General features: G+C 38.5%; 1 protein-coding gene across 1 annotated transcript in view; it reads left to right on the forward strand.

The window, feature by feature from the left end:
* Window positions 1–26,926, forward strand: part of NOTCH2 (notch receptor 2) — a 171,631-nt gene that overhangs the window by 32,998 nt on the left and 111,707 nt on the right. Inside the window, exon 2 of the mRNA XM_034990168.1 lies at window positions 6,883–6,964. Coding sequence (XP_034846059.1) covers window positions 6,883–6,964 — 82 coding nt within the window. The remainder of the gene's footprint in view (window positions 1–6,882; window positions 6,965–26,926) is intronic.

Below are 26,926 nucleotides of genomic sequence, written 5' to 3' on the forward strand. Positions count from 1 at the left end.
GGAGGCTTTTAAACCAATGATATGTAGCTGGCATGATACTGAAAAGCCCTGGAAAACCTAGGCAAATGCCTCGATGAAATTTTAAGGAAGATTCCATCCTGTTAAGATACCTTGGGCCAGACCCTAAATGGGCTAATTCCTGAGGCACTAGAACTAGTTAAAATTAATGATAGCTTATTCTGTTGTTTGCAGTATTTGTAGACAAATGAGGCCAATAAACTTGAGTAAATACCAGGACCTTGTCTGTACTGAGTTACACAGTGCTAAACACGAGAGTTTGGGGTGTATTTCTTAGAGGTTTTTTCTGGAGTGGTCCTGAAATTGACATTTAGAGGGTCTGCTAAAGGTTTTTAATAAAAGCAATTTTTATTTTGTTTGTATTTATCTTAGAGTCATTCAGGTAAATCATATTCTCTTTGCCCCTGCCCCTAACTTCCCTCTATTACACTGTATGGACTGTAAGGATAGGAATTGTTTTACTTCTGTTTGATTTCCATACAGTAAGTTTTTCAACAAATAATGGAACCATATTAAAATTGAAAGACATTTTTGCTCATAAATAGTGTTTATTTTACCTTTACTGTGTCACTTATTCCTGCAGTACTATACCTTTTTTTTTCTAAGCAGTTATCTCTGATTTTTTTCTTTTTTGTAGTAGTAATAGTTCAGTATTTTTTTTATTAGATTGTTAGTGATGGCAACTGGGAAGAATTTATTCCACTTACTGATATTACATCTTAAATTGTGTAGGGCTCTTCTATTTTTCCAGATTTCTCAGTTTGTTTAAACTGGGGTTTGATTGATTTTAACAAGTTTCCCTAGAGGTACCATTTATCATGCATTCACTTACCAAGAATTTAAGTACCTACTATGTGAGCTAGGCTTTTTGAGCTCTTCCTATGTATCAGGCATTCGAGGTTGTTTAAATGTATTAATTCAGTTAGTTCTTACTGGGGCTCTGAGAGATGATTTTACAGGTGAAGAAACTAAAGCAGAAAAAGGATACAGATATAGACAGTAAATGGCAGAGCTGGAATCCAAACTCAGATCCTGATTTTAGCACCTGTGCATGAAACTATATTGCCTCAAATATACAAAAAAGAAGAAATGTTTTCTATCCTCTAGGCACTTAAACATGGAAAAATAGAGAAGACAGCATAGAATTAAGTGCTAAACTGTGAGTGAGTTACTAATGTCTTAGGAGTCAGGGGCTCTGAGGGTGAGGCGGGAGGGCTGGGGCCTCAGCAGAATGAGTAGAGTGTTGATGGTGGAGGGGAAGTGACAGCCGAGGAAGCTGAGATGTGGGTAGACATCCATTCCAGTAAGAGACTGCATTTATTATGGTGGGAGGATCCCGGGAGGGTAAGGTGGGCTGTAATCTTGAAGGTGAGCCTGAAGGTTTAGACTGAAAGAAATAAGAAATGGCTTGTCCCTGGAAGAAGTGCCCTCCGTGCCATTGTGTGAAGGTACTGCATAGACCTCTCAGCTGGTTCTTCTGAAGCCAAATTGAGAGTAAGTTCTGAGAATTAAGAACTGAAAGCCAATGCAGATTAGAGTGCTGTACCAACACTTTGTGAGTGGGCCTTCTGGGAGGTTGGATGAGATTAGAATATAATCCTTACCACTCTTGGGGAGCTGAGAAAATAGATGTCTTCAACTTAGTCTAAAAAGGGATGACTTGAATAAGCTTATATAAAAAAGAAAAAAAGCCCCTGCACTCACTGGAACATTTTACAATTGTGACTGTTTCCTTCCTTTCTCTTTCTTTCTTTCCTCTTTTTCAAAGATTTATTTATTTTAGGGAGAGGGAGAGAGAATCTCGAGCAGACTCTGTGCTGAGTGTGGAGCCCAACATGGGGCTCGATCTCAAGACCCTGAGATCAGACCTGAGCTGAAACCAAGAGTCAGACGCTGAATTGACTGCACCACCCAGGCACCCCTACAATTGTGACTGTTTTCAAACACAAATCTGATTGTCATTTTCCTTGCTTAAAGCTGAGCACTTAGGCCAGAAGCCAGGGTCTAACCCCTGCCTTCCTCCTATTACTCCCCCTCCTTGCTTAATAGTCTCCAACCACGTGAACTTGGAATACTAATCTCATTCCCATCTCAAGGCCTCTACACTTGCTCTTTCTTCAGTTTGGGATTGCTCTTTCCCACATCTTCATGATTTTTGTTCATTTAAATCTTAGCTCAAAGATACCTTCTGAGAGAGGCCTTTCCTAGTCACCCTGTCTAAAGGAGGTCCCTATACCTCCAGCCTTTGTGATTACTCTGTCTCCCATATCTGGGTTCTGTTTCCAACAGAATTTATCACTTACCGTTGTCTAAAATGACATTATTTATTCATGTATTATCTATCTTTCCCTAATAGAAAGAAGGTTCATGGGGACAGGGACTTTATTCTGTTAAGTATGGAATCCCTGACATTAGGGCCTGCACCTCATGGAATAGATGCTTTATAAGTATGTTCTGAATATTAGAAGCCTAGCCCCCAAAACATTGCACAGAAAATGTGTGAAAATTAGAAATTTTGTGTCACATTGCCAAGTTGATGGAGTGATGAAATTGAAATCTCCTGCTTCTCTTTGTTTTTGCCCTTTTTTTGGAGGAGGAGGGAGGCATGCACAGATACACACACACACACACACACAGTGTATGAGATTGATTCCAGTCAATAGTATTTATTGAGTGATCACTGTGGCTTAAGATAAAAATTTGGGAAAAAGTCACTCTTTTTGTGAGTTAAGCATCTGTTCTCTAAATGAGATTTGATTATTTCATTTTTTACTCCACAAATATAAAGGTGCTTTCAATTTCACTGTTAAATTTAAGTGTTTTACATTAGAAAAAGAGCACATTGAATTTTGAAATGAGATTTAAAGATTTAATCTTTTTTTTTAAAGATTTTTTAAAGATTTAAATCTTTTCTGGTTTCACTGTTTTGTTTTTTTGTTGTTGTTATCAAAGTTTTAATTTCTCTTTGAATGGCAAATAATTACAGTATTCATTTAGAAATACCCCTGAGCAAAGTCACGAGTCTCAAATTTTACTTTATTTTTCTTTTGTCTATTCAGGCAGTATATTACTGTCTAGATTACTCAAGACCTCCAGTGTAGTCTATAGTCCTAGGGGATTCCTTAATGTGGCCACTCATGCCTTAGTTGTTCTCAAAGTATGGTTCCTCAGACTTGTAGCATCAGCATCACCTGGGAACTTGTTAGGAATGCAAATGCCCAGGCCCCCTCTAGACCTCCTCAATTAGAAACTGTGGGGGTGGTGTCTGGCAAGCCCTCCAGTTGATTCTGGTGCACACTTTGAACACCATGGCTTAGTAAATGTTAAAGGGTCAAGGTAGCGTGATCCTACAGATTAGCCAAATGGCATTAATTATTAGCCCTGTAAGTCCACCTCCTTTTTGGTCCCTGAATTTGATTGGTTCACTAAGGCTAGGCTGTAAAGTTATTTGCTTGATGGATTGCCACATATTGACTTTGGGTTGTTTGTATTTCTCTGAACCTGTCACTGTAATGATTTGCCAGGACACTTAATAGGAACAGACTGTAATTTTTTTGCAACCATGGCTTTCTGAGTCATGGGTGGCTAGACCCTTAATGTCCTTCTGCATAGATTTCTCCAGGGACCAGGCATGCTGTTCACATACTTTTTTAAAATTTTATTTTATTATGTTAATCACCATACACTACATCATTAGTTTAGTTTTTTTTTTTTAAAGATTTTATTTATTCATCTGAGACACAGAGACACACAGAGAGAGAGAGAGCATGAGCAGTGGGAGAGGCAGAGGGAGAGGGAGAAGCAGACTCCCGGCCGAGCCAGGAGCCCGATGTGGGGCTCGATCCCAGGACCCTGGGATCATGACCTGAGCTGAAGGCAGACGCTTAACCATCTGAGCCACCCAGGCGCCCCACATCATTAGTTTTTGATGTAGTGTTCCATGATTCATTGCGTATAACACCTAGTGCTCCATTCTGTACGTGCCCTCTTTAATACCCAATTGCCGGGCTAACCATCCCCCCACTCCCCTCCCCTCTAGAACCCTCAGTTTGTTTTTCAGAGTCCATAGTCTCTCATGGTTCATCTCCCCCTCCGATTGCCCCCTCCCTTCATTTTTCCCTTCCTACTATCTTCCTTTTTTTTTTTTTTTTAAACATATAATGTATTATTTGTTTCAGAGGTACAGGTCTGTGATTCATCAGTCTTACACAATTCACAGCGCTCACCATGGCACATACCCTTCCCAATGTCTATCACCCAGCCACCCCATCCCTCCCACCTTAATGAGGAGGTGTCACTGTTGGATCACAGGAGACCTTCAAGAGCATTTAGTTCCCCCCAGTTTAGTTTACCAGTAGGGAAATTGAGCCCCCATGAGGTTGTGCTTTACTTGCAATAGTACAGCTAGTTAGTGGTAGAGGCAGGTTTTCAGGTTTTTGGACTCCACTGAGCCAGGATTCCTGCAGGGGGAGGACAGAGCTGCAGCTTAGCTTGCTCTGTGCCTGCAGGACATTCCTTTCCTACTGACAGGTTTTCTTCTTTATTTAAAGAAAAAAAGCAAATAGAAAAAAGTCAGGAAGTTCTCATTGAAACTAATAAAAGTGTCTAAAGAGAATGAAAAAAGCAGTTCGAGAACTTTGGTATGGAGGAAATAACCTGACATTAACTGTTTTAATTATAGTTGTTGCATTGGCCTTATCAGTGTGGGAAGAGGGAGCATTTGAGCCCTACAGGGAAGTGGGATATGGACAACAAGATGACCCTCTTCCTGAATCTGCCTGTTCAGGCTGCAGCTTAGTGACTGTGTGATCCCAGCAGCTGTCAGAGATGGGGCTGGACTCAGGAAGAGACCTGGACCTCAGACACTGCCACAGATAGTGGTGTGATGTTCCATGAGGAGGTCACCTAACTTCCTTGGCCTTCACTTTCTAGTAAATGGGTATAACAAGACCTATCCTGCCCATCTGAAAAGAAAAATGTCAGATAGTGGGAAGCAGCGTATCACTGTAGTTAGGAGTACAGACTCTCTTGCAGGTTCCAGACTCCCTAAGGTTCAAATTTGGCTCTTTAACTCACTGGTGTGGCAGTAGCCGGTCACTTAGCCTTTTTGTGGAACACATATAATGAAATTAACTGCTTCACAGCATTGTAGGGAACATTGAATTAGTTAGTCTATGTAAAGTGCATAAAATAGTATCTGGGATTTAGTAAGGACAATGTGTTAGCTGCTGTGGTTATTACTATTTTAAAAAATATTATTTTAAGAGATGAGATTTCTATAAACATGTTCTCAAATGATTCCATCACTTGGTAGTGGTACTGGGCAAATAGAGGGTTCTTATGCAGTAATTTTTTTTTTTAAGGAAAGCATTTTATTTTATTTTTTTTAAGATTTTATTTATTTATTTGAGACAGAGAGAGCATGCACACACATGAGAGAGAGCACAAGGAGCGGTGGCAGATGGAGAAGCAAGCTTGCTGTTGAGCAGGGAGCCCGATGCAGGACTCAATCCTAGGACCCTGGGATCATGGCCTGAGCAGAAGGCAGATGCTTAACCGACTGAGCCACCCAGGCACCATCTTATGCAGTAATTGTTAATGGAGGAGTTGTTCTAGCATCCAGCTTGAGCCTGGGCCCCCTGTGAAAAGAAGCTGATTTTGATGCCCTAGAACGTCAGGCCTAGAGCCTGTGATATCGAGCAGTTTATTCATAAAGTAGTATGGCTAGAGAAAACTCAAAGGTGGAAACTTCTCAATTTTGCTTTCATGTATTTGTATACAAACTATCCTAGCCGATGGACATCTTAATCTTACAGAAAAAGTTCATTAACTGCAATTTTGGTTTTTGTTGTTTGACTAGGTTTCTTTCTGTCTTGCATTTCCAATTGTTATTAGGATTCTTGATAAAGATTTTGGTGATGAAAATTCTAACTCTAAAAGCTAAATAATCAAGTTATCCAGCAAGTGAGTGGTAGACTTTAGGAGCCTTTCTCCTCTTGTGGTTGGAATCAATGAAAATTTCTACCATTGCTGTATATTTCTGAGTAGTCTGTTTTAGGAGGGATTATGGTGCTGAGGTGCCTTTTCATTGCCTTGTAAAAGGACTGGAGTTTAAGAATTTGAGAGTTATTGTCTTATTTGCATATATAAATTAACTTTTTATTTTCTTTACTTTGACCCCCCCCGCCCCAGTCTGTATTCATGGTCTACTCTCCCATCTTTGTGTGAGTCCCTTAAGGCTAGAGATTATGTTGTATTCATTTCTTATGTATTCCATTTCCCCTTTTCCTCTGGATCCTAATAGTGTGCCTAGTATATACTAGGCTCTCAATTACAGTTAGTTCAATGAATATTGTTGATGTTTCTGATTAGTTATTAAAGTGGCCTGTTCTGAAACCTCACTTGAAGGCTTAAGTAATTCATTAGTATCATGGTGATCTAGTATTTACCCAGGTCTTCCTAAATTTTCATTGATGAATCCTTACATTACTTATCTGAAGTATTTAAATTTCAAGATGCTCATGGCATGTCATGGATGTTAAGAGCTTTAATTTTCTTTGCGAGATAGGGATGCAACAGCTGGGAAGATAGAGGCACAGAGAATTAAGAGCATCATTCAAGACTGTAAAGTAGTTATTGTAGGAAGAGACTCCTAGGATGAGCTTCCATGCTTCTATGACCCCAGAAGCCAAAGGACAAATACAAAACAAAACAAACAAAAAAACCTGATGAAAGCTCTAAAGGGAAACCCAGATCAGGTTGGATATGGGAATGGATATTGACCTAGATTGGGTAATATTTCTTTGCTGTCTGAAGGTTCTGATTAGTGGCTTATTTCTAATGTACGTTTGTTTTTACTTTTAGCATTGCAGTGTCGGGATGGCTATGAGCCCTGTGTAAATGAAGGAGTATGTGTTACCTACCACAATGGCACAGGATACTGCAAGTAAGTTTTTCTCTGTTTGTTTGTTTTTTCCTTTTTATATATTTTACTTTTCCCCAGTAGAACCCTGGACAAGATTTGGTTCTACTAATTCTGTTTTCAATACTTCTGTGAAATGTTACTGGTTCTCTAACTTTTCTGATGTAGTCTTTGTGGGGGATGAAGATGGAAGGGTGTAGATGTCAGATAAATGGTTAACAAGAACTTCTTATTGGGCGCCTGGGTGGCTCAGATGGTTAAGCGTCTGCCTTCGGCTCAGGTCATGATCTCAGGGTCCTGGGATCGAGTCCCGCATCGGGCTCCCTGCTCCTTGGGAGCCTGCTTCTCCCCGTGCCTTTCTCTCTTGCTCTGTGTCTCATGAATAAAAAACAAAACAAAACAAAACAAAACAAGAACTTCTTATTATCTTACCACTATCTTTTTCATTATGAAAAAGACTTTTCAGTGAGTGGCTAGTTAATGTATATTAAGTGCATTCTTAGAATCACTCCTCAACGTGTTAGTTATGATCTTGTTTTTAAGTCAAACCACAATAGATATTAACTTTAATTCTGCCTAGTGTAAGTGAATATTACAACATGAAACTATTTTTTGGTGTAAAATAGTCTAGTTCCTAAAGAGAGACTGTGGGAAAGATGCATATGCACTTGTAGGGATGGGATGAGGAACAGGCACTGTGGAGAATGTCATTATATGGGCTTACAAGAGTAAGGGTATGGAACAGGACTAGGGAGCATAGGCCAAGAGCAGTTTTTCTTTTTCTCCAACACCTAGTTTAGCTATACTTTTTGTTTATTTGAGGAGGCCTGTGAGATTATCCCATAAGTAGCTCCTCTTTGTGTCCTATGGACCATATTTTTTTCCTTCTGGCTCTGGCTCAATTGAAAATTTTTTTTAAAGATTTTATTTATTTATTTGTCAGAGAGAGCGAGAGAGCACAAGTAGGGTGAGCGGTAGGCAGAGGGAGAAACAGGCTCCCCGCTGAGTAAGGAGCCTGATGTGGGACTCGATCCCAGGACTCTGGGATCATGACCTGAGCCGAAGGCAGATGCTTAGCTGACTGAGCCACCCAGGTGTCCCTCATTTGAAAATTTTTGACAGAAACATGTATTCATTGTATTTAGATCATGGAAAATAAGACTGATAATATAACTTTTCTTTAACACTTTCATGGGATACACTTGTCCTCTGCTTTAGTAGCAGTACTTGCTTGATAAGCATTTTAAACGAGTTTTATTTCTTTTCTGGATATTTAATTGGATAACATAATATAATATATATATTATATATATAATAATGACATTGGTTCCAGTCAAATCCATTCTGACACCAGGCTCTAAGTTCTTTTTTTTTCTTTTTTAAGGTTTATTTATTTATTTATCAGAGAGAGAGGGGGAGAGAGAGAGCGTGAGCAAGCACAAGCAGGGGGAGCAGCAAGCAGAGGGAGAAGCAGAATCCCTGCTGAGCAGGACCCTGAGATCATGACCTGAGCTGAAGGCAGACGCTTAACCAACTGAGCCACCCAGGCGTCCCAGGATCTAAGTTTTTTAATGTCATAAGTGAGGATTTTTGCAAGTCAGGGAAGATGCTCTTGAGCAGAGTGACAATATTTTAAGCTATGATGACAGTAAAGTTGTTTTTTAATTAAAGATTTTATTTATCTGAGAGAGAGAGAATGAGAGAGAAAGCACAAGCAGGGGGAGAGGGGCGGAGGGAAAGGGAGAAGCAAACGCAGGGTCGCGTGGATGCGGGGGACGTGGGGGACCCGATGGACACGGGGGACGCAATGTGAGGCTCAGGACCCTGGGATCCCAGGACCCTGAGATCATGACCTGAGCTGAAGACAGCCCCTTAACCGACTGAGCCACCCAGGCGCCCCAGATGACAGTAAAGTTTAACTGTAGGTTGCTTGAATTGGATTAAAGATAATACTGGAAATGAAATGTTGTTGTAACTGGTAATGAGCTGCTCACATAGTTTTTCTAGCTGGAAAACAAAAAACAAAAACATGTGATGTAGTCTTCGCTCAGAATGGTAACACAGCTAGAGATAATAAAGGGGAGGAACTTAATACCTTGGAACTGGCTACCAGAATCTTCAGTCCCTTTTTGGCACCTGGTGTCATAGTTACTTGCTTTTATTCTATTATTCAGCTCTCTTGTGGTACTTAACACATTAAATTATGATCATTTGTGGATGTGTTTGTTTCTTCTACTGGATTTCGAGGTCCTTGTTAATGCCTGATACGTAGCTAGAGCTTAACAATGTGTTTCTTGAACCAGAAGGTGCCCAATAGATTTCATCATTCACATGTTTTTTTTAATCTGTGTCTTAAATAAGAAGGTACTGTCCTCGCCTCTGAGAATTTTTTTATTTGCTTCACACAGCATCTAGTATGGTAGTACTATACTGAGAGGCACTTTATTTAGTTCTACTTGGACACAATTCAACATGGTGACTTATGTAGGGGGAATTTCAAATAGGTTCTAAGTGTTGGCCTACATATTTGTGGTTTACTGTGGGAAGAGAGACTAGTCTCTGAGCACTTACCAGGAGAGGACACTAAGGGTCACTTTTGGGAGAAAAGAGATTTGTGGGCTGTTAGTCTCCAACTCTCCAACCAAGGTGAGAGAGACACAGTTGCCCCTGGTTTCTAGAAGAAGCACTGCTAGGGAACAGGGAACTCACTTTGTGGTGAACAAAAATGGAGCTGCCCAAAATCTGTCCGTGGATGCTTGTTAATTGTTGATGGGATAGGTTGCTTATGGATATGGTTCTGGGCAAGTCCCTCAGATGTCCTCCAACCCTGTGTGAGGGAAACAAGCCCCCTGAGAAAGGAGAGTAAGGAAAAAAATGGGCGAGACTGTCTTTTTGGGAGACCAATATGAACAACAAAACTTGTAAAAAGAGGGTATTTCTCTATGTTGGTAAAAGCAATATTAGCATCTTCAGGAGTGGCTGTGTCAGTGACTTAAGTGGACACAGGAAAAGCAAGAACAATATCAGGGAGGCGAACTCAGTCATCCCTACAATGCCACAGGATGTTAAGCAAAATTTTAAGCAAAAATAACATCTACTTAGCAGACCTGTCAGTGTATTTTCACCACCTTTCCTTTTTTCCTTGGGGAAAGAAGGTAATCCAGCTTGTTCAGTAAATATTATTTTCCCAAAATGGTAAATGGATATTAGAGCACTTAGAAGTTCTATAAAAATTGCATCAGACATGCAGGGCATATGATTATCTTTTTGTTCATGAGATTGCTTAGTGGATTAAGAAAAGAAAGTTAAAGCCAAATTCTTTTTACAGGGGGTGGGAGGGTGGGAATTAATGGCAAATGTTTTAGAGTAGAAGGTATCTGACTATCTGTTTAAAGAGCATAATGCTACTGATTCAGCTAAAATATAATCGTTGTTTATAGAAATTATAGAAATCCTTGATAAGATCACATTGACAGATGAGGATAAGTACTTTTAAAGGTTAGTTTTGTACACAGCTCAACTATTTTTTCTCACTGTTAGGAGCCCAAGTATTCTATCAGTCTATGATTAGATTGGGATGCCAGACAAGGAGAACCTGTGTAATCTTGCATAAAACTCAATTATTGCTCCTAAATAGTTGTTGTCAGATCTCAATAAAGCCCTCTCACTACAGAGAGATAAGACATTTTATTCTCTCCCTTGTCCTACTGGGAGGTGTAAATATATAATTAAGTTTGGCTGTCATTAATCACTTTCAAGTTGTTTGTCTCAGGCTTTCAAAGATAAACCATTCCAAATCCCAATTTGATTGAAAATCATGGGTAACTCAGGTTCACTAGAATGTTGGGGGAGGGTAAGGTTTTGGTTTGTAAAATGCACAAAATGTACGTTTTTAAGGACATATTTGTCATAGTTATTTAAAGTCCTTATTTGTCAGTTCTTAACATCGGGATTGTCTTTGGGTATGTTTGTATCAACAACTCCTTCTGTTGGCTCTGGGTACAATTTCCCTTTACTTCTCATTTGTGGTAGTTTTTGTTATTTACTGGACATTGTGAGCGATGCATTTTAGTGTTTACCTTCCTTTAAAGAATGGTGAGTTTTGTTCCAACAGGCAGTTACATCACTGGAAGATCGCCTTGATCCTATGAAGGCTTGGTTTTAGGACTTGCTTTGGCGGGTCTGTTTTGCCTTTAGTCTGACAGTGTAAGTCTTAGTCCTAGGATGTGGTTCGTAGTCCCAAGGTATGACCCCTCAAGGGGTTCAATGGGAAGTGTGAGGTGCTTGTCAAGCCTGGTGTTTCCCAAACCCCTCTAATTTAGTAGGACTTGAATTCAAACTTGGGACTCCCCAGAACTGCTCTCAGTCTTTCAGCCTTCCAGCTCTTCCTTTCTTTGGGTTCCTAAATACCTTGTTCATGCACAGCCAGGAATCATTTAAGGATTTGAGTGGAGTCATATACATATTTTAGGGCTACCTGCTCTGTGGTTCTGTCTTTTCCAGGATTTCTCCTCCTCCAAATTCTAGGTGCTTTGACAGTTCCAGATACCTTTGACTCCTCAGCTCAGTAAGATTTCCATTTTCTGCTTGCATTCTGTTCCTCATGTGCTGCATGGACTGAGGAATACCTTTAGGGAAAAAGCTATATAAATGTAGGTTTCATATGGCTTGGTTTTCTTTTTTTGAGGCTCATATCCCAGTTTCTGCCTGCTTTTGATTACTTTTACCTTTAATATATTGTCCACAGCATCTAATTATTGTAAGCAAGAGAGTGGATCTGATATAATTACTCTGCCATTATTTTTAATGGTAAAAATGGTCATTAGAAAGGACTCTTTGAAAAAATTCTACATGCCACTTCGGAGGTAACTAGCACAGTGTTTATTAAACACTGGAAAGTCACCGTGAGTTACTTAGGTACCTGTGGATGGGTGATTGCATTTGAGAATCTCTACTTTTTGTCAAAGTACCTAAGTAGAAACTACATTTTAAAGTAATCATTATCCAAGTAAATTATTTTTACTTTACATTATCGAAGTAAACAGAGTAAATCATTATAAATATAAAATGTTATAAAGTATAACTTTGTTTCACAATTTACCTAAAATTTGTCTGCTAGCTATAAGAAACATTAAACATTAACAACTAACAATTTTCCTTGCCAGGATTAGGAGTAATGTTGGTGGTCCAGGCCTCCTAAAGCCATTAAGGAAACTAGAGCCATTGCCTTCTTTGTCCTCTTGATATGTTTCTCTATAGTCAGGAGAGAATAGAGACACTTGGAATCTTCCAGAGCCTGGCTTAGAGTAGAGGATGCACTATCAATATTTGTGTTATAGTGGTGCTCTCCTAGAAAGGCATTTTCAAAAGTCAAGGCTGACCAGCATTTTCCCCTTTCACTCACCTTGTTAGTGCATTCAGTGCTGTTCAGGGCAATATCAGATCAAAGAGATGCACTGGGGAAAATGTCAACTGTTAAATCACTTTCTCTTTCTTCTCTGCTGGAAGAAACTATGAAGGAAGAAACTATGAAGGAAAAAAGAAAATATGAGGAACCTCCATATTGTTTTCCATAGTGGCTTGACCCGTTTGCATTCCCACCAATAGTGCAGAACCAGAAGTGGTTCTGCCAAGAAGATTCCTTCAAGTAGAGTGCCCTATTTAGCAGAACATCATTTATACAGGTCTTCTGGCAGAGGCTAGCAGAAGCGTGGCCACTTTTCCGAAGTTCTTTTATCTTTACCATAAAATGAAGAATACTGTCTTTTGCTCACTAAATACCTTTCGCAGAATAATCTTTCTTTTTTTTTTAATAATGTGATACTTAAGAAGCTATTAATTCAGGAATTACTTATTGTATGCTCTTTATGTATATACTACGTATAATAGATAACTGAAGTCTGTGGTAATAGTTGCAAGTAATTGATAGCGTTATCACATTACTTCACACTCTTTGGAAAGTCATAAAATAATTATCGATTCATTAACCTGGACTTTTTAAAGAGGTTCAGAATAAGTCTTATTAGACTAATGCAAAGTGAATTGTGAAATGACTGTAATGTCAGAGCAGAAACTGTTAGTGACTGGTAGGGCTGGGACCAGGGTGAGGTGAGTGAGGCCTTCATCTCAGGTGTAAAATTTTAGAAGGTGTCAGAAAACCCAGTTACCAAGATAAATATTTTAAGAGTCTCATGTTCTACTGACTGAGCTAGCTGGGCAGTTATAGTTTAATGCAGTAGTTCAGAATATCAAAATTAATGCAAAAAAACTGTGATAAAAATATCCAAATTTTAAAAAAAGAGATCAGTATTACTGACTTTTCCTTTTGCCTTAGGCTTCAGTATGATTCCTTGTGGTACTCTTGTGTGGATTAAGGTATCTGAAAGAGCCCTGCCTGGTGACATAGAGGGGACATAGGTTTTTATGCCAGATGGACTAGAGTTTGAACCCTAATTCTTGTTAGCAATCAGACCTTTGGCAAGTTAAAGAATATTATGCTAGCCAATGTTTATTGAGCACTTATTATATGCCAGGCTCTGTGCTTAATTAACCTTTTTATGTGTGTTATTGTAGTCCTCATATAAGTTACATGTCTTAATATCTCTGTTTTACTGATGAATATATATGGAAACTCAAAGAAGTTAATTTCCCCAAGATCACATAACTTCTATTTTTTTAATTTTTTAAAGTTTTTTTTTTTTTTTAAAGTTAACATACAGTGTTATATTAGCTTCAGGTGTACAATATAGTGATTCAACACTTCCGTATGTCACCCTGTACTCATCATGACAGGTACACTTCTTAATCCCCATCATCTATAGAACGCATCTCCCTCTCCCCTCTGGTAACCATCAGTTTGTTCTCTACAGTTAAGAGTCTCTTTCTTAAAAAAAAGTCTGTTTCTTGATTTCTCTCTCTCTTTTCCTTTGCTCATTTGTTGTTTCTTAAATTCCACATTATGAGTGAAATCATATGGTATTTGTCTTTCTCTGACAGACTTATTTCACTTAGCATTATACTCTTTAGCTTCATTCAAGTCATTGCAAGTGGCAAAATTTCCTTCTTTCTTATGACTGAATAATGTTCCATTGTATAAAATACCACATCTTTATCCATTCATCAATTGATGGGACACTTGGGCTGCTTCCATATCTTGGCTATTGTAATTAATGCTGTTATAAACATAGAGGTGCATATATCCCTTTGAATTAGTGTTTTTGTAGTCTTTGGGTAAATAACCAGGAGTGCGATTGCTGAATCATAAAGTAGTTCTATTTTTAACTTTTTGAGGAACCTCCATATTGTTTTCCATAGCGGCTTGACCCGTTTGCATTCCCACCAGTAGTGCAAGAGGATTCCCTTTTTTCCACATTCTTGCCAACACCTGTTGTTTCTTGTGTTGATTTTAGTCATTCTGACAGGTGTGAGGTGATATCTCATTGTAGTTTTGATTTGCATTTTCCTGATGGTAAGTGATGATGAGCATCTTTTCATGCATCTGTTGGCCCTCTGTATGTCTTCTTTGGAGAAATGCCTGTTCATGTCTTCTGCCCATTTTTAAATGGATTATTTGATTTTTGGGTGTTGAGTTTTATAAGTTCTTTATATATTTTGGCTACTAAGCCTTTTGGAATATGTGATTTGCAAACATCTTCTCCCATTTTGTAGGTTGCCTTTTAGCTTTGTTGATTTTATCCTTCCCTGTGCAGAAGGTTTTTATTTTGATACAGTCCCAGTAGTTTATTTTTGCTTTTGTTCCCTTGTCTCGGGAGATGTATCTAGAAAAAAGTTGCATTTGTCCAATGTTCAGTGTCAAAGAGGTTACTACCTGTGTTCTCTTCTAGGATTTTTATGGTTTCTAGTCTCACATTTAAATTTTTAGTTCATTTTAAATTTACTTTTGTGTATGGTATAAGAAAGTGGTCCAGTTCCTTTCTTTTGCATGTTGCTGTCCAGTTTTCCCAGCACCATTTGTTGAAGAGACTGTCTTTACCCCATTGGATGTTCTTTCCTGCTTTGTCAAAGATTAATTGACAAATTGTACTTAATTAACTGATTAATTAAGTGGGTTCATTTCTGGGCTTTCTGTTCTGTTCCATTGATCTATGTGTCTGTTTTTGTGCCAGTACCATACTGTTTTGATTACTACAGCTTTGTAATATAACTTGAAGTCCGAAATTGTGGTGCCTCCAGTTTTGCTCTTCTTTTTCTATTTTATTTTATTTATTTGAGAGAGAGAGAGCATGAGCAGGGGGAGGGGCAAAGGGAGAGGGAGAAGCAGATTCCCTGCTGAGCAGGGAGCCTGACATGGGCTCGATCCCAGGACCCTGAGATCATGACCTGAGCCGAAGGCAGATGCTTAACCCACTGAGCCACCCAAGCACCAGTGTGCTTTTCTTTTTCAAGATTGCTTTGGCTATACAGGGTCTTTGTAGTTCTATAAAAATTTTAGAATTGTTTGTTCTAGTTCTGTAAAAAACGCTGTTGGTATTTTGATAGGGATTGCATTAAATGTATAGCTTGCTTTGGGTAGTATAAACTTTTTAACAATATTTGTTTTTCCAATCCATAAGCATGGAATGGCTTTCCATTTCTTTGTGTCGTCTTCAATTTCTTTCATCAGTGTTTTATAGTTTTTAGAGTATAAGTCTATACTATAGCATTTCTGAGAAGTAGCCTTTGACTTGAAAGCTCAGTGCAATTACTGCAGATGAAATATAAGAAGGCAGTGAAGGTGGGGAGAGAGGATCCTATCTATTAAAATGCTCTTTGGTGGAGAAAACTAAATTGAAAAACTTGAAACTTCTCTCTTCTTTTTCCTAATGGAAAATGAACAAGTCCAGACAGATTTTATGCAGCTGTGAAATTGAGACAGGTCAAATTCAACAGCTTCTGATAAATTTTGCTGCCAGCTCAGAAGTCACAAGTTGTTAAACATAGTGCCTTACATTTGCATAGTGAGTTATAGATATACAAATGTATGTACTGTGAGGCTTTTCTTATTTAGGGCATGAGATCTGGACACTGTAACAGTACCATTCCTAAGTGATTCTTCTTATTAACACTACGTGTTTGAAAAATCCTTTAACAAATACATTAGGTGTCCCTGAGAAAATTTTTATAAAGTAAGTCTTGATTATCAGTTTCTTATAATATAGAACAATGGGATTCCCGTACTCTTTTCAACTAATCTTTTTCTTCAGGTTGGAATCTTTATAAACTTCATGTTAGGTAAAGAAGTAGGAGAAGGTGATTCTTAGACTCTGCCTGTATCCTTTTGCCTGTCTTGGGTCATTGCCAATAAGTTAAATCAACTAATTTTGGCCTGCAAACCTGGCATGAATAGATGTGAGTTTAGCTAGACTTCTTTCAACACAGTCCCCAAGTTAACCATAATCCTCTCTAAAGTTTCTTTCTTATTGTTCCATTGTGGCATGTCAGCACCATTAATTTCATTTAGGAATTCTTTTCTCCCCTTTTTTCTTGTGACTAAGCAGGATGAGAAATATTTTTCTTCTAGGATCTTGAGTAGCTTAATTAAATACTTCATTTTAAATTTTGGCTGTCTATCTTTCATCGAGGCTAGCAAGATTGAATACAGAGGGGTGGGGATTATCAGAATGTGATAAAAATATAATTATCTAAAAATTTCCAAATACTTTTTTTTCGTTAAGCTAGCATAAATATGTGGGCATGAAGGAGGTTTTCTTTAAGTGCTCTTCTAAATGTCCCGTAGCTAGGAATTTTGTAGGTAGGAATAAAGTTTGGTGTCTCCTCCATCCCTACAGTCTTTTCTCTGTGTGTGTGTGTGTGTGTGTGTGTGTGTGTGTGTGTGAGTTTTTTGTTTTTGTATTTGTCTTAGTTGTGTTTTACTTTACATTTCAATGTACGGTAAATTACAATTTCTCTGGGGCTTCCTAAAGTTTTCTGTATTCTATTTACCTATTGTCAGTAATCTTTGCCAGCACTTCATGCTCTGTGTCCAAAAATGTCTCACTGATTTTTATACTGATGCCTTCAGGCTTCCCTTATTAATGCAATTACCTTCTGTTTAAAATGGTCCTCTCCTAAACAAACTATTACTTGAATCTTTATCAAAAGGCTTTTATGAAAGAAAAGTGAAAGCAAAGACTAATAAAGGCATTATTTCAGTGATAGGTGGTATTACTCATTGAACCCATCCAACTGGAACATCATATCCAATATTTTTTCTTCACATAAGTATGAGGAGAAGGTAGGTGTTAATGAAAAAATAACCTGATTAGGACCTATGTAGGGACAGTGGCATTTAGGGTACTGTATCTCTATAGATTCAGGCCACTTTCCTGTACTTGCTCTGTCTATAATCCTGTATCCTGAACACTGAAGGTCAGATAGACCGAGGCACTGTAGGATTCTTACTCTTTGTCTTAGTCAGCTCAGGCTGCTATAACAAACTACCACAGACTGGGTGGCTTAAACAGCAGACATTTATTTCTCACAGTTCTGGAGGCTGAGAAGTCTAAGATCAAGGTACTGGCAGATTCAGTTCCCTGTGAGGACCTTCTCCCTGGTGAGATGGCCACCTTCTCACTATGTATATATTTTTAAAAATTTTTATTGTTATGTTAATCACCATACATCATTAGTTTTTGATGTAGTGTTCCATGATTCATTGTTTGTGTATAACACCCAGTGCTCCATGCAGAACATGCCCTCTTTGATACCCATCACCAGGCTAACCCATCCTCCCACCCCTCTCCCCTCTAGAACCCTCAGTTTGTTTTTCAGAGTCCATCGTCTCTCATGGTTTGTCTCCCCCTCCGATTTCCCCCCCTTCATTCTTCCCCTCCTATCTTCTTCTTCTTCTTTTTTTGTATATTTTCACTAGTAGGGAGAGAAAGCTCTGGTCCCTTCATCTCGTTATATGGGCACTAATCCTATCATGAGGAACCTACCTCAGGATTTTATCTACCTAATTACTTCCCAAAGGCCCCACCTCCAAATATCATCATATTGGGGATTAGAGTTTCACTATATGAATTTTGGGGGGATGCAAACATTCAGTCCATAGCACTCTTCAAAGAAAAGTTTAATTTTCATCGAACTAGTATTTATTGAGTTGGCTACACTGACTGAGCACTGTGCTAGGTATTGTGAATAGACAAAAAGGCCCAAGAGGCTTGTGCTCTCTGACTTAACTTATTTATGAGTATAAAATACCTTGGGAGTGTCTGCTAATGAATGTCATGTTTCTCTCACATAAAACATGGTGGCAGTCCTCTGACATCTTGCCATCTCGTTAGGGAGATGAGGCATACATATATGTATAAAATACAATAGTCTGTAACTACCCAGTGTGTCAGCACAGATGATAAAAACTATGGAGATTCAGACAAGGGAGGAACTACTACAGGACAGAAGATTAAAATCAGAGGATTTTTAGTGGATCACTTAGATTATAAATCTGAGAATATTGACGGAGATCGGTAGTAGAAGGATGGAAGTACAGAGACTGAGGGGACCAGAGGGGCTGTTGTTTCCAGAATAATCATTACCAATGTCTTTATCATTTTGTTCTTTTTTTTTTTAAGGTTTTATTTATTTATTTGAGAGAGAGATTGATAGTGACAGAGTGAGAGAGAGAGCACAAGTGGGGAGGAGAGGGAGAAGCAGACTCCCTGCCAAGCAAGGAGCCTGACGTGGGGCTCGATCCCAGGACTCTGGGATCATGACCTGAGCTGAAGGCAGACGCTTAATGACTGACCCACCCAGGCACCCCTTCATCATTTTGTTTTTAGTGACATAGTTTTAAAACTTTTCTACATCTTGTTTCTCTCTTCTGTCTCTACTTTAGTATGTGTGAAGTTTTACTAAACCAGTATGTGGATTCATCTGGTTTCATAGTGATAGATAACTGATTTAAAAAATCATTCCTTTAATACGTGTTGGCTTGAATTCTTGAAGATAAAATGTCTAGAGTGAGGATTGGAGGGGAAGACCAGGGGACAGGAAGGGGGGAAGCTGGGAGCATCATCTTTCCTACTCCTAGAACTTTTTGGTTTTGACTTGATTTTTATGCTGCTTTCAGAAGCAGCCAGGTAAGCTTGTGGACACCACTTACAAAGGAATTCAGAATCCAAACATCTCTGAGGCAAGAAAAAGAATGGGTTAAGATAGGAGAATGATGGAAAAACAGACACGAAGAATAGGATCAGTTGTCATATATGGTATGGTTCATTCTCCTAGCTGAGAATTCAGATATCCCATCCTCTTCTGTCCAGCATATCATTGGCCTGATCTAGTTCATTGCAGGGATCCAGAGTAAGCAAGCATCTGTTAGCCAAATCTTTGGTTAGCCCAAATTAGCTCATGTCCTTTACTGCTTGTTTCCTCTGATTATATAGTACATACCCAAACCCTCAATTATCCAGAATACACTAGGGCTGCCTATTCTGCGTGGAAAACATTTGACAATGGTTATGATTCTCTTGGCTAGACCATGGTAGGGCCTTAGCCATTTAACTGCCTGTCCCTTTAAGATTTTGAAATGCCCATTCTCGTGTAAGCCAGACACAACTCCCTGATGAATTATTTTACTGGGCCCCTTCTGAAACTTCAGTCATCCTGAAAAATACCTCAGGAGCCTCTTTGACTTTAATTTTCTGTCTTAATCCTATTTGTATATAATATTTGTGGTATCTGATTCTCTGCCTCATATTGCTACAACTCGTGGTCTTGCATTTCTGGGTCACTTTTAAAAAACGGAGAGAACTTGATTACTAATGAAAAGTTGACTCATTTCCTTCCAGGCAAAGGCTGACACTGAGTATCAGGAGTTCATAATTAGTCTCCACAGAAGCAGTCTCTTTAATTATAGGACATCAGTTATTCTTTCTTAAATTTTATAAGAATTAATGAGAACATCAAGAGTGGAAAAAATGATTAAGGTAGGTATTTATGCTGTGTTGAGAGGACATATAAAAGTGGTATCTGGAAAAAGGTCCTACATGAATTTAAGTGGTTTATTCCCTGCAAGTTTAAATTTGGAGCAGACCTTCCCAGACCATTGTTTTATACATGCATCAGTCATTTTTAGCCTTGTGAGATTTATCAGCAGGTCAGATTCCATAAAGAGACTTGTGGCATCTACCACCACTCTGGTCTGAAGAACACAGGCTCTCATGTTTTGGCCACTTGTTTTAGAGAAGATGGGAAGGCCTTTCTTTCCCTTTTAGGTTCAGGATTCTTACTTATTCTCCATATCTTGTTTAAATATATTGTTCTTTGCCTCTTTATGCTTCCTGTGAGGGGTTAGCTGAAAGTGTGAGTTGTGCAGCAGTTCATTTACTCCAGTGAGCACTGAACTGTGCACTTAGAATGGTGATTGGTAGGCAGTGTGGAGGATGTAAGAGACAAATTTTGTGCCAGGAGCCCCGTCTTGGAGTGGGTCAATAGTCAAGACACACACAAGCACTGACTCCAAGCATTAACATTAGCAGGCATTGTTATCCTTGGGCAGTACTGCTGAGGGAATTCAAAGCCAAAATTGTAGAGTTATCATACTTAGGAGGTTAAAAGGACTTTGACAAGCACTTTGCTTACTCACTGTTTTACATGTGAGGAGCCCAGGGCTTAATATGGCCAAGTGACCTCCCCTGGATTACATAACTGACTAGAATGTGGACTGGGACTAAAAATTGTTCCTTAGACCGCTGCAGGCGATCTAAAGATTCAGCACTACTTCCTTTCATTCTTGGTACCAACCCTCAAGGAATTAATGTGGGTGAACATGTATATGTGTATGTGTGTAGATGTATCTTTATCTCTAAATAGAGCTATATATGAATCTATCTAACTATATATAGAGAGATAAAAATAGAATTAAAAAAAAACTTAGTGCTTTTGTGAGGCAATTTTAAAGACCAAGAATTTTAACTCTAGCTACACATTTTATTTTTAACATTCCATGAAACAAAACTGTAGAAATTCTTTTGAGTTCCTCATAAGGGAGGTCTATGCTATATTAATATCCAAGGGGCCATGGAACATACAAAATGGAATCATACAATTGTAGAGCTAAAGGGAATATTAGAGTTTTTTGGCCTAGCATGTTTTATTTTTATTTTTATTTTTTAAGATTTTATTTATTTATTAGAGAGAGAGACACAGCGAGAGAGGGAACACAAGCAGGGGGAGTGGGAGAGGGAGAAGCAGGCTTCCCGCTGAGCAGGGAGCCTGATGAGGGGCTCCATCCGAGGACCCTGGGATCATGACCTGAGCCGAAGGCAGACACTCAATGACTGAGCCACCTAGGCGCCCCTGGCCTAGCATGCCTTAATACATGAGGAGGCTGAAGCTTAGAGAAGTAAAGTGGGCTGGTACAAGGTTAGTATCTAGTGGCAGAGCCAGAGCTGGTGTAGAGGTCTGTGGGAAGCCACTCTATCAAAAAGATCTGGGAACATGCTAAAGTCTTACGGTAAGAGATTTGTAAAACAATATACTAGTTACATTTTTATTCTTATTCAGATAAAAAAAAAAACTCATGACTTTATATGTATATATGTAATACATATATTAAAAAAATATATTTGTTCATGTATGCCCTAAATATATCTCACCTGCCACTAGGCAAGGGTTTTTAAAGCAGAATGATACAGGAGAATGTAGCCACATCAGGTATGGCTTTGCTTTGACTCAGTTTCGTAAGTAAAGTGCCTCCCCAGAGTTAGTGTGAAAACATGGTTGGGCTGTGATTTATATTATGGTGTTAACCATAATGCTGTTTTTTTGTTTAGATTTGGGAGATTTTATTTAGAACTTCAACTTGGTTCCTAAGTACAGGTCCAGCCTGGGCCATTTCAGGTTTCATAGTGTCTGTTTTGCTTATTACTCCATCTTTTTGGGGTAATGCATTTATCTTCACTTTGAGTAAACTTGAGCGTACACTTTCAGGATGCTTGTTTGATACTCAGTTTCTCTGGTTTGGAAGGCTACAAATCATTGTAATATCTAAGATTTTTTTTGATCCCCTGGGCCATGGTCCTCTTAAGGTAAGTAGTGGTTTTTGCCATGAGTCACCATATTAGGGTTATACACCATAATTTTTTTCTGTGATGTCCATTATTTTTATTATCTTTGGTTCTAATTATGCAGAGATGTAGCAGTTGACAATGATGATCTTTTGACCGTTCAGTTGCCTTTCTGAAATTAAACATACTTCATTACAAGTACTTCTAAAGTGGCCTGACTTCTAGTAAACAAAAAGTTACCTAAATTTCAAGCGTGTGTTCTGAAAGTGTTTTCGCCTACATATACTTTAATTCTGTCATGGCCTTAGAGCAGGGATCAGTAAACTTTTTCTTAAAGTTCCAGATAATAAATGTTTTAGGCTTTGCTGGCCAAGAGGCAAATTGAGGATATTATATAGGTACCAGTATACCCCTTTAAAATGTAACCATTTAAAAAATGTAAAAGCCAGCTCCTGGGGTGGAGATCCAAAAGCAGCTGGTCTTCACCCAGGGCAATATTTGCCAACCTTTACCTTAGAGCCTAATAGCCACTTGACACATCTTCCAAGCGCGTGTGGTATAAACTGGAAGAACCGTTTTTTGTGGTCAGTTGGTTTTTTTTTTGTTTGTTTTTTAAGCATGTCAAAGAAGTTCTTGAAGCAAATGTTGCTGAAGTTAGAACAAAGGATTATATCTGAATCCTCCTGTGTCAGTTTTTGGTTGATGCTGCATTTCTAGTTGAGATGATCTATACCAGAGGTCTACACAAAAGTAAGATCCTGTTAAATTAATGAGTGGTATTAAAAAAATAAAGAAAACATTACATTTTTGGGGGCAATAACTGTTCTCTTACTGCCGTAAAAGTGTTAAATGCTGATGTCATTAACTTCATGAGAGTTATCCTTTGTGTGGAAAGATTTTGGGATGATTATTGTGATGGTGATGGTTTAATAATTATTCTCAAAAGCTTATAATCTAGACGAAAACATAAATAAACCAAACCCAATCCCAGCAGTACAGTTAGTAGAGTATGCTTCCAAGTATAGGCATCAGTAGGCTAAGACGCACTTGTGGTGCTAGTATCTTCCACATGATGAGGGTTTGTGGGCTTTGCTGTTGTTTTTGTTGTTATAAGACTGCAAGAATATGTAAAATAACGATAATGTTGTACTTGTAAAAGAAATAATCTGTATGGTATCTAGATGTATGTCAGATAAACTTTCCCATTAGACCACTGTTTAGTTTTGCAGGATTTTCACTTTGTTCCTATGGAGGCATAGACTTTGATTTTATACAGCAGATCAGATACAGATGAAGGAATTTCCAAAGACGAGGAACACTTTATTTTCAGGACACTTGAATTTGAATATATAGTTGACCCTTGAATAACACACGGCTTTGGGGCACTGACTCCTGCACAGTTGAAAATCCACATAACTTTTGACTCCCCCCAAAACTATGATTGCCTACTATTAACCAGAAGCCTTGCTTAAGATAACGTAAAAGTCGATTAACACATATTTTGTATGATATATGTATTATATACTGTATTCTTAGAGTAAAGTAAGTTGGAGAAGAGAATATGTCATTAAGAAAATCGTAAGAGAAAATACATTTACGGTACTGTACTGTATCAAAAGAAATCTGCTTATATGTAAATGGACCTGCCAAGTTCAAACTCATGTTGTTCAAGGATCAATTGTGTACTAATACAGGCATCATTTGTGGGAAACTTTTCTGTTCTTTTCAACGTTAATGAGCATTATGAAGTGCCAGATAATAGGCTAAGAATTACTTTATTTGTATATACTATCTCAGTGTTCTTCCGTCTTTTTATCATTATCACTCTTTGCCCCAAAGAAGCCGTTTTAGACTTTTTTTTCCTAATTCCCCCATACCCCCAATGCAGTTTTAATACCACAGATATACTGCATCTTTGTTTATCTACTGTGGCTCTTTGGAAGGCCACACACCGTTGTAATATCTAGGAATGACCCCCAAGAACCAATTATTTACCCCTTGGGCCATGATCTTTTTTTTTTTTTTTTTAAGATTTTATTTATCCATTTGACACAGGGAGAGACACAGTGAGAGAGGGAACACAAGCAGGGGGAGCAGGAGAGGGGAGAAGCAGGCTCCTGGCTGAGCAGGGCCCGATGCAGGGCTTGATCCCAGGACCCTGGGATCATGACCTGAGCCAAAGGCAGACGCTTAACTACTGAGCCACCCAGGCACCCCACCATGATCTTATCTTAAGGGAAGTCTTTGTTTTGAAGTAGGGTTAGACACTGTTAATTTCTTTTCTCATGATGTCCATTATTTTTATTATCTGTGGTTCTAATTAAGGAAATTTAAGTGTTTCAGGGCATTCTGAAATTATATTTAATTTCCAATTATCCATGGAACAGTTTTGCATACCTGCAAGTGTGAGTCTCCCCTCCTCCCTTTTTTGGGGAGAATGATTATTTTGGACCTACAAAAGAATATTTTTTATCCTCTTAAAGTTTAAAGAAATGCAGATTTTTCTCCTGCCTTCTCGAATAGTTTGGTTTGATAGGATTTGGGTGCAATTATTACTATTATTATTATTATTATCATTTTTTTTTTTTTAGAGAAGGGTGAAGGAGAGAGAGAATTTTAAGCAGAATTTTAAGAATTTTAAGCCCAGTGAGTGGAGTCCAGTGTGGGGCTCAAACCTGCAACCCTGAGATCATGACCTGAGCTGAAATCCAGAGTTGGATGCTCAACCAACTGAGCCACCCAGGTGCCCTTGGGTACAATTATTTTTGAACTAGGAATCTTTTCAGACCAAACTATAAGCTTTTGGAACTGTTTCACTTTCAGACAAATTTTTGGACTTTAGAACTTTGAAGGCAGTCATCCATTCATGCTGGGGAACAGAAAGCAGGCACCCATACTCATTTTTCTTCTCTGAAATCTTGTTTAATTTTTACTGCTCAGTTTCTTAAGAATCTAGCGGTTCATGCTACTGAGGCTACTTAGTAGGATGTTCTGTTCCTCAGGACTCCAGACTCCTGGTGGTTCATATAACCAATGTTTTATCAAAGATTAATAAAAGATTAATGAAAGTACAAGAGAAAAAAAGACTCTGTGTGTGTGTGTGCGCACGCACATGCATGTGCACATACATGCGTGTTTAGTTAATTTCATATTTTAGGGGAAAATGTGATTTAAAAAATCTCCATATGGGATTGGCTAGTCCATTTTTAATGATTTAGGGGTGAATGAGGGTTAAGAAATCCTCTCCATATTAGGAATCTTAATTAGGTTTAATAATCCTTTGGATAAATAGTTCAACCTGATGGTTCCCAAACTTTGAATATAATTAAAGAGTCTTTTTAGGATTCCATGGACACCTGCATTTTCCTTTTTACTTCCATTAAGAATGTGAGTACTGCATAGTTGAAAGCCTTCTATATACCAGTTACTGTGTTAGTGTGGTGGTGGACAATTCTTAGTCTGTTGGGAAGACAAAAAATCAAAATAAAGTATAATGAGTGATATGATACATTAGGGTTATGGGAGTGTGCAGTGGGGGAATCAAGCCTGTTTCTCAGAGGAAAAACATTTAAACGGAAGTTTGAAGGAATTTTAGGGCTTAGTTCTGAGAAGAGGGTCAGGAAAAGTGTTTTGGGCTGAGTGACGAGCATGTACAAAGGTCTGGAGGTGAGAAGTGATGCACTGTAGCACATTCTGGGAGCTGAAAGAAGAGTGTAATGCATAAAAGGAGATAATCTTGAAACCATTTTTCCATCTCTTGTTTGAAATGCAATGCATAATACCAAAATCCACTAAAAAAATCAGTAGCCACTATATAATACTTTTATATTTTAATAATCATAACAATATCTACAGTCCATTTAAATATGGACGCAAGACATTCTTTTAGTAGTCTAGAGAGCGCTCTGTAAGTGTTTGCAGATTCCTTGCAGTGACTGTATGGCACATAGCTTGGGAACAACTGGCTTAACTCATTCACTTTTGCCTATTACTGTGGAGGGTGCTTTTTGTAAACTCAGATGTTTAGAATATGTTTGCCATGTTGTAATCATGTAGAAGTAGACATTTTCTCGGGGTCCAGTGCAGTAGAATATGGCAAGGCACTGAATAAGAAGACATAGGGAAGACCACCTTCTGTTGTAGCAGCAATGCAAGTCTTTCAACACTGTTTGTGTGCCCTTGCCCAAGCTTTCAAGTGATGATGGAAGAGCCTGGGTGCTCCGTTCGGCTTTTGAGTTCTGATAAATGAGCCCCGACTGTAAACTGGAAGATAAGGGTGTTTGCAAATTCTTGTGTAAATAAAGCATGGTTTCCCATTGCAGTGGTTACTGATTTCATAGTCTCTGATGAGGATGAATGATGCCATGAATTAACAGCTTTAAAACTCGTACCACTGCAGCTTCTTTTTTGGTTTGGATTTATTAAAATACATGTGTGTTTATTGCTTTATTTGAATGGGGAAGGGGGTGAAAAACCTGAACACATAGAAACCAAGTGAGGTGGAGTTTTAGAAGATAATTCCCAGCCTCACAATTCCCTGTAAAATTCTTTTCCTGTGGGAAACTTTTAATTTGGAAGCATTCAGCCTAATGTGGGAACCAAGATTAACATTTTCTGAAATACTTCTACAAGAAAAGCAGAAATGTACTGTTCAGGAAGCTGAATTTACATAGTGGAAAAATGGGCTGTGCTGCAGTATTTGGTAGTCTTTGTTTATTAGTTGTGGTAAAAAGTTTGTGTGTGTGTGAGAGAGAGAGAGATATTGATTGTATATTTCTCTTTGTTTCCTTTACATCAAACCAGCAAAGCCCTAGAAAGTGTGTTTTACCACAAACCAGCCCAGTACCGGGCCCTAACTATACACAAATACCCTTTTTTTTAAGCTCTTTTTGTTTTCTCTTCTTGCTGAGTAAGCTGTAGTGTTTCCTTTTCTTTCTTTCTTTCTTTCTTTCTTTCTTTCTTTCTTTCTTTCTTT

Source organism: Mirounga leonina, unplaced genomic scaffold (genome assembly GCF_011800145.1).
Source record: "Mirounga leonina isolate KUSES-001 unplaced genomic scaffold, KU_Mleo_1.0 Mir_507, whole genome shotgun sequence".
In the NCBI taxonomy this organism is placed as follows: Eukaryota; Metazoa; Chordata; class Mammalia; order Carnivora; family Phocidae; genus Mirounga; species Mirounga leonina.